The sequence below is a fragment of the Lynx canadensis genome, chromosome C1, assembly GCF_007474595.2.
Source record: "Lynx canadensis isolate LIC74 chromosome C1, mLynCan4.pri.v2, whole genome shotgun sequence".
Lineage (NCBI taxonomy): Eukaryota > Metazoa > Chordata > Mammalia > Carnivora > Felidae > Lynx > Lynx canadensis.
In genome coordinates, this window is record NC_044310.1 from 29,717,611 (window position 1) to 29,735,332 (window position 17,722).

The 17,722-nt window shown below is 40.6% G+C and overlaps 2 protein-coding genes across 2 annotated transcripts; both read right to left on the reverse strand.

Annotated features, from left to right (window-relative positions):
• Positions 1 to 1,012: 1,012 nt before the first annotated feature.
• On the reverse strand, positions 1,013 to 9,893 carry LOC115520431 (MYC binding protein). Its single transcript, XM_030324768.1, has 5 exons — positions 9,804 to 9,893; positions 9,539 to 9,611; positions 4,882 to 4,930; positions 4,508 to 4,637; positions 1,013 to 3,264 (listed from the first exon to the last, which is right to left on the reverse strand). The coding sequence occupies exons 1-5, from the start codon at positions 9,885 to 9,887 to the stop codon at positions 3,220 to 3,222; spliced, it is 381 nt and encodes a 126-aa protein (XP_030180628.1). The 5' UTR covers positions 9,888 to 9,893; the 3' UTR covers positions 1,013 to 3,219.
• A 766-nt stretch (positions 9,894 to 10,659) lies between these two features.
• Positions 10,660 to 12,696, reverse strand: GJA9 (gap junction protein alpha 9). The gene has a single exon (XM_032594262.1). It carries the CDS (start codon positions 12,674 to 12,676, stop codon positions 11,138 to 11,140), a length of 1,539 nt encoding a protein of 512 aa, XP_032450153.1. The 5' UTR covers positions 12,677 to 12,696; the 3' UTR covers positions 10,660 to 11,137.
• Between the last annotated feature and the right edge of the window lie 5,026 nt (positions 12,697 to 17,722).

Genomic DNA, 17,722 nt, shown 5'->3' on the forward strand with positions numbered 1-17,722 from the left:
GGGACTTGGCTACGTCTGAATCTGTAAGTGGAAGGTAGGACAGACACATCCTTAGAAGTCATCTAGTCCAATCTCTCGCCTAAAGAGAATCCACCCTATGACACCTGTGGCTGTTGATAATGCAACATGCACCTCAATAGTTCCAAGGGAGGAGAGTTCACTATCTCAAAAGGCAGCCGCTTCCACTGAGGTAGGATTTTGTCTGAAAGTCTCCTATTCAGACCAAAAATCACACTCCTTGGAGCTTAAAATGGATCACAGGAGTAGTCTTCATCTTTTTCATGACAGCCCTTCAAATATTAGATTGCAGTCTTCATTATCCACTAAATCTTCTCTGTCCCACATAAAACGTAATCTGTTCTTTCGACCATCGCTTCTATGGTGATGTCCGATAGAACTTTCTGTGAGGATAGAAATGTTCTGCAACGATGTAGAAGCCAGTGTGGCCTGAGCATTCGAAATGTTGCTACTGTGAAGAACTGAATTTTTTTTTTTTTAACTTTAATTGCCAGATGTGGCTAGCGGCTCCCATACTGGGCAGCACAACCTTATATTTTCAAAAGCCCTCTCTCTATTGATCGCTCACTGTCTTTTACATGCATGTGAGCTTGTCAACATCTACCAAATGTCTGGCACCCACAATGCAAAATGACCAATACAGCCGTCAGGATGACTGTTTAGCATCTGGACAATACTTCTATTATGCTTTACGGAATGGATTTTTTTAATATATGTATCTAGAGTATATGTGGCTCATACTGATAATCACTGGAACTAGTATTTTGTCAGCAATCCTAGTGCCTAGACTTGTATTACTGCATTTTTTTTTTTAACGTAAACATAAGACTTGACATTTCAGCTTGTTGGTGCAGGCCCAGAATTTTGGGTACTCCAAGTTGTTCTTTTCAAGTTTGTTTCAATATAGTCCGCTAACCAGCCAACTTTGTGGCATTTACAGATTTGGTATTACACCATGCAACCCATGTGTAGTCTTTTACAATTTACAAGGCACTTTTCATCCATTATATTTAATTTGAACCTTACAACAACCCTGTGAGGTAGGCAAGATATGAAATCTACATTGTATGGACAAGGCAGCTAAAGTACAGCAGGAACTGAATGGATGAGATCCTTTTTCTACTCCACTGAGCAACTTCTTGTATAGTCTCTTCATCCAGATCCTTGATAGAAATGATGAAGAAGATCTCCAGAGGCCAGGCTGACTCTGAGTTCTTAAATAGCACTGACTGGTACAGCAGTTGAAGCAGGTCAGCTCCCCCCCGCCCTCCGTAAAAGTGCAGTTAACCAACCCACAGGTTGCCATTCTGTCCAAAAGGATAGTACAAGAGACAGTAACCTGAGTTACATAAATATTAATACTAGTCCCATGGGAAAAAAGCAAATGAGGGTTGGCTGCCAGAAAAAAAAAAAAATCCTGCTTGTCTGTATTCCACAAAGGGGCTGTCATACCAGTTGCTTAAAGAAGCCAAGTCTCCCTCCCTTCCAAAATCCCCATGGGGCCATGTTTTATTATTATGATTCTCAGCACTTCCTATCCCACATTGTAATTGCTTATGTATATGTCTTATAACTAATTTCAAGTCATTTATCTTTATAATACCCAGCACTCAGCCCACTGCTGAGCATGTAGGAGGCCCTCAAATTGGTAAAAGATAAACCAATTCCAGTGAATGTTCTTCCAGTAGTGTCTGGCCCCCCTCCAAAAACGAACTTGTGACTAAAAGAGACAGACCATTGCCACATTCTTGCCAACATGACTGATTAAAATGCCCTTACAATTAGCCTGGTCACAGTTTCCAGCAAGTGCTGACGCTCTTGCTAGTTAAATCAGCTGTCATCGGTTCGCTTTGTTTTCTACGTGTGTTTTGACCAAAGCGTAAAGACGAGTTCTCTAACAATAGGGTTAGAATATATGAAACAGGATTCTTAATAATGTCAGTCAGCAATAAGGAAAATAAGTGACCAATAAAATGAAACACCTGATTGTAGGTCTTCTAAAAGAAAGGAAAAAGACTAACAAACAAGAATATAGTGCTTTACCATTTACAGATCTTCACATACATTCCATTTGACCCTCACAACAACCCTGTGAGGTAGGCAGCACAGATACTATTCTCATTTAACATATGAGGAAAGTGAATCTCAGAGCAGTTGACTGATGTGCCCAAGGTTCTACAGTTAGTAAATAATTTGTATTAATATCAGTCTTTGGCCTAAAAATTCAGCACCCAACCTCCCCTCATACTTGCCCTACCTACTTCACAGGGATAATGAAGATAAAATGAATTCAAGGCTAGAAAAATACTTTGAGGGGGAAAAAGCACTGTATAATTATACCCGCAAACTATAATTTTCCACGATATATGGCTCATTCCCCTTCTTATCCCAGCTTGTGCATGAACCCAGAATTTTAGATTGCCTCTGTTCTGTGCTCAGCTAAGCAACAAGTAAGGCAGGGGAACAGTGTGATCCTGCTTTAAGTTATTATAAATTACAGTCAGGATAACTGCTAGTATGGCAAATCGAAAAACAACACAGGCCAATGTGCAGCTAGGACCCACTGAAGCACAGAGCAAAGCAAGGCAACGTTATCAGGTAGGGCATGATTGCATAGAAGGACACGTGGTGTCAGAGTTCACACTGGCACACACACAGTTATCTAAGGCAGAGTGGTGGCAAAGAAGAGTTATTTGTTCCACGTTATATAAACAAGAGCAGAAGATTCATGGGAACCCGTGCAAAAGCATCTTCTGTCACACACATCTTTCCAGCTGCCTACAGAGGATATAAACAACAGTGTCGGCTTCATTTTAAAGAATGAAGGTACCTGTGCTCATATCCTGAACTAAACCAAGGAACAGCTCCATGCTGAACTTCCTTGGCTAAAATACCACCAGTACCATCATTCCTAGTCAGACTAATAAACAGAATGTCTTTTAAGGTAATGAATTAGATGGCTGTGTTTAGATTTTTTTTCAGGATTCACTTTGGATTCTCCTGCTTTTAAGACCCAAAGAAAGTTATATTGAGTTTTTATTGGTGATTCTAAGTATACGTGTTTATAACAGTTAAAGTGTGGTAGGTGAATTCAACATATTAAAAGAGTTCTATAGCATCTGTTCAGAAAAGATTATACTATACAAACTATTCAAGTCATACAAAACCATTTTGTCAGTGTCTTTTCAATTGAGAAGATTCCTATTCAGCACGCTTCTCCTCCTGAGGTGGTTCATACTGAGCAAGCTATAGGGCAAAGACAGAGGAGTTTAGGTGAATCTTATTCTAAATTGGGTAAAAAACTTCATAATAACAAAACAAGTTAACTATTATATTCAACTTAATTACTGAATCAGTAACTTTATAAGAATATTCTACTCTCTTTAAGCCACTTAAAATTAATACACTTTAAGATTTAATGCAATCAGGTCTGAGGAAAACTCTTTTTCGTATAAACCTTTAAAATTACTGGGAACCCAAAACTGAATTCCAGTTCATACCGCACTGCTCAAATACTTGATAGGCAACAACCTATCTGTATCTTCCCAAAGATGTTGTGCCTTCTGATAAGGTACTTTCTTCGTCTTTACCAAAGTTTTACTGAGCTTTCTCTCAAAAAGCAAAAAAAAAAAAAAGAATAATGTAACATATATTAATCTAGCTAGTCAATGAAAAGCAGCTCATGTCTGACTTAAAAGGTCTAACTTAACCAAGAAGTTAACTGGTATTTGTGCTGTGGAATCTTGAATAATTTAAGGTACTGCATTTTCTATTATGCTAAACTGGTTCTCTGCAAGAACACTAGGCTGAGATTGAGATTATTCGAATTAGCTGTCAGATGCGAGAAGAGAGACTTCGCTGTGCTTTAGTTCCCTCACCTACAAAATGGTCTGTGTCCCTATCTCACTTATTTCGCAAGGTTGTTGAGAAGATAAATCACATTATGAGAACTGCCTAATGTAAAATAAGTTATGTGATTCAGAATGTGGTAAAACCTCAAAGGCTCAGAGATGACTAATTTGAAGCTTATGAAGATTCTCACAGGAATTTAAACAAAGAAAAAACTTGAGCAATAGACAAAACTCAGTGCAAACAAATTAACACATTACAGAGCCACCACAATACGACTGTGCACATTGCACACTACACAACTGTAAGAGGTGCCTTTCACAAAGCAGTGACCCTACACTGACCTACTTACATCAACTGCTTATGATTCCCCAAAATTTCCATTTACTCATAAGCAGCATTAACCAATGTTCTCAAGTTTTTCTTGATGCAGGTTCCCAAGAACCTCTTCTTGACTACACTTTGCTTGTCCTATTTACAGTCTGTCTGTGGTTTTCTCGATAGGGCATCAGTTCAGCCTTGCAGTTAATTGAGATTATTTCTCCTCCTCCCTCCCCTACTATCCATTTTAGTGAGGTTCTGATCTTATAATCATTAAAGGTGAAATTATTTTTAACATGAATTCTTTTAAAACATTTACCTTTGTTTTCAGTTTTTTATTTTCTTCTACAATAGCTTCATATTTCTCTTTCATTTCTGCCAATTCTAGGCGAAGCAGCTCTATTTCTGGATTTTCTGGGGTAGCAGCTCCTAAGTGATGCTTTAAAAAACTAATATCAAAGTTAAGAATTTACTTGAGCTGAATGAAACTAATGAAATAGCTCAGAGTAGTATCAATGTCTCTGATCACAGTCACCGCATCTTACCACCAGCATTTACCCAGAGATCATCATCGCAAAACTTAACAGAAAGTAACTTTTTCAATCATCAAAAATATTTTAAATAGTATCTACGTGAAAAAATAAGAGTTCCAAAAATAAGTCCTTTTTCTGACTTGAAAGATGAAAAGGATACTCCAAAGCACTATTAGGTTTCTCTGGTTCTTCATATAAGGCTACCAATACTGCAAATCAAAAAGCAGAAAAAGCAATAATTAAAGTCTTAAATTTGAATGACTGAAATTATATTCCACAGCCCAGTAAGTATTAAGTGCCTATTATACGCCAAGCACATTGGTAGGACTGCCATGCCATGGCACACACAGCAGATAACCTCCCTGTTCTCAACAAATTTATACTCTAGTGCAGAAGATAAGCAAAGGACTAAACCAAAAAAAAAAAAAAGAAGAAGCATCAAGTGTCAATACAGGATGATGGATTATGGGAGCACATTGGAAAAACACCTAACTCAGCCTAGGGCACCAAGGAAGGCATCCTAACAAGGGGAAGTAAGACCAGAGACCTGGGCTATGAGGGTTTCAGATAAAATGGGAAGGTGAGGGGGTGGGGAGAGCAAGAGAACACATATTGAGGAACTGAAAATTCAAGTATGGCTAGATGGAGCTGTGAACAATGTGGCAGGAAAGGAAGCTGGCAAGGTGGTCAGGAGGCCGACCAGGGAAGATCCTGCAAGTTCAGTTGGACTTTGATCCTAAGAACAACAGGCATATAATTAAACAGTTTTAAGCAGGAGAGTGACAGGATCACTCTTGACTGCTGTGTGGAAGATCCAGGGTGGGACAAGGATAAAGGCAGGAGGAGCAGTTTAAGAGGCAGATGTGGTAATTCAGCTGAAAAAGATAGTAACCTGCACTAGAGTGATGGAGGGGTGAAAACAAAGATAAATTTGAGAAAATTTTTGGAGAGAATCAACAGGGCTATGATAATTACTGGAAGAAGCTTTGAATTGAAAATATGCTTCAAGGATAGTTTCATACACAACATGCTAAATAACCACCAACCAAAAACTTCACCAGTAATCAACATGCTTAAATCAACATTAAAATACATACTTCAGTTCATATCCAAAAGCTTACATCAGCACTGACTTGTTCATCTTCTACTGAATAAATTCCTCCTAGGATTTACTGCTCAGATATAAATCTCTCTAAACCAGTGGTTAAGGTTTTTTTGTGTGCAAAGAACCCTCTGAAAAGTGACAAAAGCCAAAAAAATGTAACTACACACAAAAAAATGTGCATCTCTAGACCCCAAGTTAAGAAACTGTTGTAAGACAACACTCTTCCTTTTTAGTTTTTTAGCTCTAATAACTCATCAAAATATAGACAGAAAAAATCAAATGGCAATGACTTAACAACCAGCACTGAGTTCTGATAGTTACTCTTCTAAGTGTACTTACAACACTATTTTTTGAGAAGTCGGTATGTCTACATCACCACCACCCTCTCCTCCCCCCTCCTTTCAGTGTTTCTCTTTACTTTTTCTTTTTTTTCAATATATGAAGTTTATTGTCAAATTGGTTTCCATACAACACCCAGTGCTCATCCCAAAAGGTGCCCTCCTCAATACCCATCACCCACCCTCCCCTCCCTCCCAACCCCCATCAACCCTCAGTTTGTTCTCAGTTTTTAAGAGTCTCTTATGCTTTGGCTCTCTCCCACTCTAACCTCTTTTTTTTTTTCCTTCCCCTCCCCCATGGGTTTCTGTTAAGTTTCTCAGGATCCACATAAGAGTGAAACCATATGGTATCTGTCTTTCTCTGTATGGCTTATTTCACTTAGCATAACACTCTCCAGTTCCATCCGTGTTGCTACAAAGGGCCATATTTCATTCTTTCTCATTGCCACGTAGTACTCCATTATGTATATAAACCACATTTTTTTTATCCATTCATCAGTTGATGGACATTTAGGCTCTTTCCATAATTTGGCTATTGTTGAGAGTGCTGCTATAAACATTGGGGTACAAGTGCCCCTATGCATCAGTACTCCTGTATCCCTTGGGTAAATTCCTAGCAGTGCTATTGCTGGGTCATAGGGTAGGTCTATTTTTAATTTTTTGAGGAATCTCCACACTGTTTTCCAGAGTGGCTGTACCAGTTTGCATTCCCACCAACAGTGCAAGAGGGTTCCCGTTTCTCAGTGTTTTTCTTTATTTTTTTTTTATTTTTTTTTCAACGTTTATTTATTTTGGGGACAGAGAGAGACAGAGCATGAACAGGGGAGAGGCAGAGAGAGAGGGAGACACAGAATCGGAAACAGGCTCCAGGCTCTGAGCCATCAGCCCAGAGCCCGACACGGGGCTTGAACTCACGGACCGCGAGATCGTGACCTGGCTGAAGTCAGACGCTTAACCGACTGCGCCACCCAGGTGCCCCTAAGTGTTTTTCTTTAAATAACATACTCAAACTTGTTTTTTTCTTCCACTGATTTCCACCGATCTGTGCCAACTAACTTTTAAGACATGAATACTCTTACCTTTTCTACCTCTTGTTCCCCACCCCGTTTCTTTCAGCTTCTAAATTGGTCAGTGGTACTACAAGGTTGATAATTACAGAACATAATGTAAATAGCAAGTTTCCTGTGCTTTTCTATAGATGAAATATACTTCCTTTTAATCAGACAAGAAGCATGCCATACCCCGCGTTTCCCTTTTTTGCCTTAGCAGCCGGGATTTTTAGAGGTTGAAATGGTACTCAAAATAGCTCAAATGCCTCTTTTTCCAAATGACTTATCTTTATCTTTAGCCATATAGTGTTTTAATGTTAGAAGCAATTTCAGATCCTCTTGGAAATAAGCCGGATAAAAATTCTAAATTAAATATGTGTAAAGTACATATGTTTGAAGCTGAAAAACATCAGATTTTAAATACGTCACATCAGTAGGTACTATGTTGTCGGGCATTATTTAGGAGACTGGAAATCTGCAGTGGTTGAGGAGTTAGATGCCAGTGGATGTGAGCAAGGGAAAAGAAGCCTTCAGTGGTTTCCAGTCTCATGAAGGAAGATCCATGTATGGCACAAGGCTGTACATCTTCAGTTACCTCCTGCCAAGGTCACTTCTCTACCTTTTCACATTCTTTTACTCTGTCTAGCCACTCCGGCCTCCTTGAACTTCCTGGAACTCTTAACATCACATTTCATTCAGGTCTCTATTCAAATGTTACTTCTTGAGAGAGAAGTAACCACCACCTCTTATGAAATGGCACATCCATAGCTCTTTATCCCCTTTGCTGGTTGGTTGGTTGGTTGGTTGGTTGGTTGGTTGGTTGGTTTGGTGTTTTGTTTAGAGAGAGAATACAGGCAGGAACCGGGGGGTGGGGGTGGGAATCAAGCAGGCTTCACACTCAGCATAGAGCCCAACACAGGGCTCGATCCCACAACCCTGGGATCACAACTTGAGCCATAATCAAGAGTCGGATACTCAACCAACTGAGCCAGCCAAGCGCCCCTCCTTTGCTATGTTTCTTATTCATACTACTTGACACTGGCTGGCACTATGTATTTATTTATTAGGTCTCCCCCAACTAGAATATAAGCTCATTTAGAGCAGGGACATTTTTTTCCACTGCTGTATCCCCAGTGTCTAGAACAGAGACTTGAATAAAATGGTTAAATAAATGAAAGAAATGAACCCACAGAATTTTTTAAAGGGGGGGGGTCAATGAAATTTCAAGCATTTATGACACTTCAAGAGAGGACAGAGCATAGCACTTTCATAGGTACTCCTGTATGTTTGCTGAAGTGTAATTGCAACGAGATAGGGAAACTGGTACCTGAATCTAACGTAGGCAGCAATTCAAAATTACCAGCCCATGCATGGGAATTAAAAGCCCTGCTTTCTGCTAAGACCCAAAGTTGTTATTCTCCCAGAATTGTCTCCTAACCTTTGCTTCTGGCCAAAGAGCAGTTACCAAATTCTTTCTTTCCCAGACACCTCTCGTGTGGACCCACGTCGTTATCCCTGACAGCTCTTCTGTTCTACACCCTTGCAAGTTCTAGCCAATGAGTTGAATGATGCATAGCAGGCATTCACATTATTGCTGAGCTAATGAAATAAGTAGTACCCCCAACCACCTCTTGGAACTCTCTAGTTTCAAGCTCCTTACTCATCTTAGGTCTTGAACCCCCCTCCCAGAAACAGATACAGTGTAATAGCTTCTATTTTAAAAAGTGAAAACAATATAACCATTTTTATGTCCTCAAGCTCTTTAAACTGTAATCCTACTTACGAAATCTGCACAAAGTAGGAATTGGTATAGCCTACGAAACCGGGATTGAAAAACCACAGCCAAATTTACTATGAATCGCCTACTTTGGGGACTGAGTTCATTTAGTTATTTCATAGACAGCTTTGAAATCTGGTTAATTTTCCCACTTGCCCCTTTTTCGAAGGAAAATGCTTCTTTTCGTAATTTGGGGTCCGCAAAAACTGTAAGGAGGGAGGAGTTAGGATCTCAAGGTCTTTATCAAACATACTCGCTGCGGCCACTCGAGGCAAAGCAACGGAAGTTGGAGGGACTTTGCAACAGCTGCAGGAGTTTCACTCCCCGCCCGGAGGGTGGTAGCGTGAGCAAGGCTATCCCACTCGAGCGGCGTCCGACAGCCAGCAGCCAGACGTGCGCCAGTCCCTACTGGACCCCGAGGCCCACCTTGCTGGACCCCAGACAGGTCCCACCTGTTCTCCCTCCTTTCCCACGCCTTGGCCCGACAGGGACGCAGCGCCGAGGAGCACGACGTGGACACGAGGAACCCTCTCCTAGCCCATGCTCACCCTTGGTCAGCGTGTCCAGCACCCCCGACTTCTCCAAGTACCTCCGGAACTGCTCCCGCTTCGAGTCGGCGGCCTGAGGAGACACGGCGGGTCAGTAGCCGAAGCCCAGGGGCCAGAGCAGGAAGAAGGCGCTGGGAGTCCGGCAACCCCGCCTCCGCCTCGCTGCCGCAGGCCCCCAAAACCTGCGCGCGCACCCCCATTCCCACCCGGAGCCGACCAGCGGCTGGCTACCGCCCGCACGCCCCCCCACGCCGCGCCCCCTCACTTTGTAATGGGCCATAGTGACAGCGGCAGCGGCGTAGCTGGCGCCCGAGACCGTGGCTGGCGGGCTCTGAGCAGCACTGCTCATGCGCGGAAGGCCGCGCGCGCCTGCGCACTTGCGAACCACGGTGTGAGCTCGCGGGGGTGTGGCCTGTTTTCATGGCGACCAGGACGCTCTGGATGCCCCATAGTGAGCTAAGCCGAGGGAGGCTGCGTACGCCCGCCTCTCCGCTCCCGGCTCAACACCTCTCCTTCCTCTTCCGGTCCTCGCGGCAATTCGGTTGCCTAGTGAGAGGCGAGGGTTTGGTAACTCCGGGAGGGTGTACAGGTGGGGCCAAGGATGGGCGTGGCGCCCGGGGGCGCGGCCTGCGGAGTCCGGGAGCGCTGGGACTGTAGCTGGGTGGGATCTCCGGGCAGCGGTGTGGGAGCGGACCAGTCTCAACCCGGGCCTCATCATTATTAGGTGTGGTAGCCTATACGTGCTGGCTTCTTGGCTTTCGTCCCGAAAAGGTGCGCACGACCGACGCAGGGCGCCCCTTGGGTTTCCAGTGGCTTGAGAAGAGCGCTTGGAATCGTATGTTTCGGCTCCAGCTTTTACTTTTGCAGTTTGTTTTGTGGCCGGCTTGATGTGGGCCTCTGGAGGGTGAGCAGTAACGTGCTAATAATAGGCCTTTTGAGCTCTTTCTGTGTGCCTGGTACTGTACTAAACACAACGTTTCTTATTTTAATTCTCACACTATCCCTGTAAGGTAGCTACAGTTAGTAAAGTGTCGAGGTTAGAGGACTAGGGAGTGTAGAGATACAACTCCAATCTGGACACTGAATCACGATGTTTTAAAGCCACCAATCTTTTTAAAATTTTATTTACTAGATAGCAACATTTTGATTATACTCAAGAGACATCAGGTTGCAGTCTATAGAAGGAAACGAAATTAAGTCCCAGGGACAAACAATTTAACCATTGTCCAGAAATAAAAGATTAGTAACTAAAAGGGAGACTTATGTAGAATCAGTATAGTCTCCTAAGGCTCTGCTCCCATCAAGGAAAAACGTAGTTCCAAACCATTAAGCCTGGATTCTTAACGTGACGTTCCCGGAATCAGTTTTCACGAATTCTGAAGGGAGCCTGTGAAAAAAGTAATCCTGATCCGGTAGCCCTCCTTGAATTTAAAACTGCCCCATCACCATTTAGAATTAATGTGTTTTTCCTTTTTGAAGTAGGTTTGCAATTGTCTGCCTAAACAGCTCGTCTTTAGAGCTGCCCTTATTTGTTTTGCCTGCTCCACCACCACCACGCTAGGGTCATATAATATGCAGGATGTCTAGAAGTCACAGCTTTCAGATCTGAAGGTCTGTGGGAGCCCGCCTACCGATGAGGTTGTTTGTCAGCAGCGCTAAAGGATTTGGAGGGCAAGCAGTAGAATTATTGCAGCTCCTGATCAAATCAGATTCTAAGGACAACCGTCCCAAAGAATCAGGAGTGTCTGGAATGTCCAGACAGTCTCCCTGGGAAGGAGGAAGGGTTCTGTTTGTGCCCTCTCTGAACTGGCCCTTGAGGTTTCCTTTAGGAGGTGACGGCCGATTTTCACCTTCTGTAGAGGGACCCCATGTAGCACTAAGCCACCTCCGTTTCCAAGCACAGTTAGCTGGCAGAGAGAAAGCTGTTTGAGGCGACTGTCCCACGTGGTCGTCTGGATCTATAGCAACACCTGGAATAGAACCTTGACCTCTAGAGTAGTGGTTCCTTTTGCTGTCTTTGCCATCGATTTCTTTCTTTCCCTTTAATGGGTGACCCACTTCTTTTCTAAATATTTTGCGACTGTCTTCATTATTACATGAGCTGATGTGTTGAAGGTGACTACAGGTTGCGCTAAGTGTGCACATCTCATTAGAAAGTACAGTTTCTTGCCCATCCAAAATGCATTTCTCATCATTTCCATTGTGATGGTCAGGATCTGCCTGAAATGCAGGTGAATTTAAACTAGGGCACACTGCTGTGTGTGTTTGCTTTTCCATCAACAAATAATAATCAGGTGCAGGAGAGAGTCTCTTCAGTGAATTTGCAGATGTGCTCTGATATTTGGCAAGATTTTGTTTTGACTTGTTCACAAAGAATTCATTGTGCTCATCCTTCAGTTTATATCGTCCCCAAAGCCCTCTTTTAATCTTTTTAAAACCTAGGTGGAAAATTTCTAGAATATTTAAGAAAAGTGAAACAGTGGCTATAGACTGCATAAATAACAGGAATATTGTCTTTTCTGTTGGTCTTGAGACAAAACAATCAATTATATTTGGACATGGGTGGCTGTGGCATTTAAATAAAGGCTCTAAATGAAATCCATACAAAAGGTACTGTCCAATCATGAACCCAACCTCTACCACAGAGCGAGTGAAAATGTGTATCACATAAGTGCAAAGCAAGGTCCCCCTGAGTGGGGCTTTGCTTAGTTTCCTTTGTTCCAACTGACAAAGTTCTTGCTCCAGTCTCCTCCTGTCCCAGGGCATTTCACACTCCACCCCCTTCAGTGCCCCTCTCAGCTGAGCTTTCTTCCTCTGCCTCTCTTTCTCCAGAACTTTCAGTCGGTACAAAGCATGGCCCATATAGACCAGGGATGGTGAAGACACAAATATCACCTGCAAGATCCAGTATCTAATGAGGGAGATGGGAAAGGCCTGGTCATAGCATACATTTCTGCAGCCGGGTTGTTCTGTATTACAGATGAAGCCAGACTGCTCGTCGTTCCAGACATCTTCAGCTGCTACACCCAGAACAAGCATTCGAAATATGAACAGGATAGTGAGCCAGATCTTTCCAATTATGGTGGAGTGGATGTGAACTTCCTCCAGGATGCCTCCAAGGAAATTCCAGTTCCCCATGTTTATTTAGTCAGCCATCTTAGCTCTGAACCCCATCAAATAGGAGGCAGATACATTCTTCCATTCTGAAGGGCATGCTATTTCGTAAAGCGAACCTATGGCCAAAACATGAACAAAGCATCACTCTTTTAGTGTGCTGGTTGCTTTAATTTTTTCCTAGAGATCTGTGATAATCTTATGAAGAATATATTTAAGATACCAGGAATTTTAAGTCACTTATGTTTAGACCTCATACTGCAACAAAGAAGGGGAAAAAAGATACCTGGAGGAGGGGTTGTGTATATTCTGTATGAAGAACAGAACTGTAGATGGGGTGCCTGGCTGGCTCAGTCAGAACAGCATGCAACTCTTGATCTGCGGGTCATGAGTTCGGGCCCCACATTGGGTGTACAGATTACTTAAGTAAATAAAAATTAAAAAAATAATAATAATAGAACTGTAGGATTCCCTACAAGAAAGGAGTCTTGTTATTATTAGCTGAAGCTTACTTACTGTTTTACTTTGTTAAACTGAGAACTTCTGAAGAGGTTCCTAAAACTACTGACATGATCTTATAAGCCTATTTATTAAGATTATATAAAAATTATAGCCAGGGCACCTGGGTGGCTGAGTCAGTTGAGTGTCTGATTCCAGCTTAGGTCATGATCTCACTGTTCGTGAGTTCAAGCCCTGCATCGGGCTCTGTGCTGACCACTCAGAGCCTGGAGCCCACTTCAGATCCTATATCTCCCTCCCTCTCTCTCTCTCCTCCTCCCTAGCTCGTATTGTTTCTCTCTTTCTCAAAAATAAATAAACATTAAAAATTTTTTTTAATTATAACCAAAGTCAGTGATTTTTAAATCTCATTTACACACAAAGGAAAATGAACGTGTTTCATTTAACAATTCACTAAGATACAGCATTTAACAAAACCAGAGGAAACGGATCTGGCTCTTGCTATAGGAATTTAGATTTGTTTTTAATCCACATTTAAATGTCTAAATTGCTTTCTGGCAGCTGTTGAGCATTTTCAGAAATCAGAAATTTCAGTAATATTTATGAATATTCATAAAATTCTTAATTATCTATGAAAAATTTTGTACATTTTTATCATCTTAAAATGAACTCCAAAAATTCTCAACTATTTCTGTACTACCAGAATGTTATTAGATAGTTCTTGAAATAAATGGATGGCTGATGTGGTGGTTGTATTATACATACTTTCATTGTAATAATATTTGACATATTTAAGACATATATCTTGCTTTTGAGGAAGGAGCAGGTGGGTAAATCATAATTCAGATGCTTGGATTATCAGATAGTATGTTCCATAGTAAGGTAGATAGATATACTAGGGTATCGAAGAGGAAATATCCCATGGGAAAGATTAAAAAGAGGGAATGGTTTCATCACTTAGGTTTAAAATATCAGTGTGGTGTCTACTCCTGACACATGTTGCACTGTATGTTAACTAAAATTTAAATAAAATTTTGAAAAAGAAATTAAATTGAAAAATATATATATCAATATATATCCTATATCCCTCGTCTAAAGGGAAATGTTACATACGCAAGTAAAATCCTGGGATACTGTAGCTACACGATATGTTCATCATAAAAATCTTATGAGGTAGATACGTTGTTTCCCCATTTTACAGATGAGGAAACTGAGGCACACCTTAAATTACCCAAGGTCACACAGCTGAAACTGGCATTAAAACTCAATCAGTGTAGGGGTGCCTGGGTGGCTCAGTCAGTTAAGCATCCAACTTCGGCTCAGGTCATGATCTCACAGTTTGTGGGTTAGAGTCCCACGTCAGGCTCTGTGCTGACAGCTCAGAGCCTGGAGCCTGCTTCCCATTCTGTGTCTCCCTCTCTCTCTGCCCCTCCCCTTCTCGTGCTCTGTCTCTGTCTCTCTTTCTCAGAAATAAACATTTAAAAAAAAAATCAGTGCAGCTCTAAAATCAGTTCCTATTCTACTAAACTTATTTTTCCTCTTTGCACTGAAACATCAAGAAATCATCTGTTTTCCCTTAAGTTTATTTAAATTAGGTATGTCAAATAGTGGTAGTTGGGCTTTTTAAACAATTAGTTCAAAAGTCTTTATTTAGTTCCTTTTCTAAAAGCTTCATACAGTTGAAAAGATTCAAAACCATCAATGTTCTAAAATTTAGTTGTATTCCTGAGATAGAGAAAATTTCTATTTAACTTTATTATGTTAATAATAGTATATTCTTTGATCCAACAATCCAAAACACTTTCAAGTGTAAGAAATTGGTATTATTCGTGTTGTTTATAATACTCACAAATTGAAAATGTCCAAAATAACTATCAATACAAGAAAGACAGCATTGCACTTAATAAATAACAGTACATCCATGGTATGGTACTATGCAACCAATAAAAATGATAAATATATACTAATATAAAAAGACATTTGATAAATTGTTTCAGTTTATAAAATAGAACAGTATGACCCCATAATTATATATTTTTTATAGGTAGAGATGCGTCCAAAAAAGCCCAGAAGGATATTCATTGAGATATTAACTATGATTATCTCTGGATGGTGTGATTACAATTAACTTAATTTTTTGTAATATGTATTTTAGTTTGTTTTTACCATGAGCACTTTTATAATCACACACACACAAAAATGTTTTTCTTCTCCTTAAGGGACAAGAGCATAATATTTCCTGAAAGAAGGAGCAGTAAATTATTCAGCTACAAATCTTAGGTTCTGAAGCTTTCATAACAAATGACATGAATACTAGTCTACATAGATTCAATCCCATAGAACCCAAAAGCAAAAAATAAAAACATTTCAAACAACTCTTTCTTAATTTGCTAAAACAAAGATTAACACAAACCTGTTTAGATAAATCTGAGAAGCAAATCATGCTTATTCTCTGAATGTGCCCCCCTTTGCAGGTGTAGAGAGGTTCAGTTCAGCGCACTGAGTCAGCCATCAGCTAAGATCCTTTTGTGCTCCTCCTTCTAAGTTGGCTGCATCCAATAGAACTTTTGCAGTGATGTTGAAATTAACTCTGCATTGTCCAATAAGGTAGCCACTAGCTATGTATAGTCACCGGGCACTTGTGCTGTGTCTGTGTAACACGGGAATTGAATTTTTTATCTTATTTAATTTTAACTAAAATTTAAAAGCTTCATGTGCCTAGCAGCTGCTTTATTGGACAGGACAGATAAAGAATATTTCCAATATTTCCAATAACACAGCAGTTTAGAAGACTACAGTTACGAGCCCCAAATTAAGCTGAATAGGTGGTTCCTCTATAATTCAGAGATGCTAAATTTAGAACACCAGATGTTTGGGTGATTTTGTTTTTCTTTACAGTAGTTTTGCCTCCTGGGGAAATTAGATATCACTGTTTTTGGTTATGTGAACGATGTGGCTGGTACCAAAAAGTCTTTCTGACTAAATAGTAACTTCTTAGTCATCAATCTTAATAATCAATGGGTCATGTCCAATTTCATAGTTAAATGAATTCTGTTTCTCTGTCTAGTTTTCTGTTACATACAGTTACATTTCCATTTAGGTCATTAAAGGTCTCTCTTCAGAGCTAGTGACCTGATGGGTTGGCCATGACAAAGGACTAGTTCTTTTGCTGGGCTTTTTTTTTTTTTCGTAAGATTTTTTTTGTTTTTAAGTAACCTCTACTCCCTAGCATGGGGCTCAAACTTACAAGCCCAAGATCAAGTCACATGGTCTACGAACTGAGCAAGCCAGGTGCTCCTTCCCTGGGCTTCTTTGCCAACTAACACATACTTTTCAGATTAAATGCAACTATTTCATAGGGGAAAAAATTATACATATATATTCATATTTGTATTTATGTATTATATAACTTACATATTATGTGTAATACATAAACTATGCATAAATTATTAATAAACTTGAAAAACACTAAGCCTCATTAGTAGTCAAATACAAATTTAAATGAAGTATTTCTTTATCAAAAGTGCAAATTTTTTTAGACATTGGCTGTTTCATCTTAATGTTTTATTTTAGAGAGAGAGAGAGCGAGTGAGAGAGAACATAAGCAGGGTCGGGGCAGAGAGAGAGGAGACACAGGATCCAAAGTGGGCTCTGGGCTGACGTCTTTTTCAAAGACATACCTGCTCTTGGCACAAGTGTAAGGAATCTGTTACTATCATATACTGTCAACAAATGGATGCAGCTACTTAAAAGGCAGTTTTTTGTTGGTTTTTTGTTTGTCGTTGTTAAGTAGGCTCCATGTTAAACGCAGGGCTTGAACTCAACAAACCTAAGATCAAGGCCTGAGCTGAGTTCTCAAAATAAATAAATAAACTTAAAAAAAAAAAAAAGAGACCTGAGCTGAGTTCAAGAGTCGGATGCTCAACCAACTGAGCCACCCAGGTGTCCCCAAAATCTATCAAAATTAACATAGCATTTCTGCTTCTGGATGTTCAAAATATTCACTCAGCAAACATACTCAAAGACACACTGCGTGTACTAGGAAGGTCACATAGCACTGTAGACAATAGTACAAAAGCAGGAACAACTTCAATGTCCAGTAGAGACGTGGTTAAATAGCTACAGTACAACTTTCTCACTCAGCAACTCCGAGAATAGGGTCCCTATGTCACATTGTAAAGCAAGTGACCGAACAATCCATGTAATATAATCTCATTTATCTTGTTAAAGCATACATTTCATATGTATATTTAATTAGCTAAAACAGAGAGATTAACCCAAAGCTTAGTTGAGGTAAATCCGAGAAGCAAATTCTCCTTCGAAGTTCGATCACAGTCATCTTCAACTTGTTTTCTGAACTTGTCCCTTTGGGGGTACAGAGCAGATTCAGTGCCATTCAGCGCAGTGGGTGATTAGGCATCAACGAAATCCTTTCAGCACACTCTGGACAGAAAAAGGTCTGCAAGAATACACACCCAGCTGTTGACATCGGTCACCACCAAGGGAAAAGAGCAGGGTTTGGGACGGGAAGATAAAAGGGACTCTTATCTTTTAAGTTCTTGTTCGAATCTTTGTTTAAGCAAAAACACATGCATATTCTCACGCTCAAAG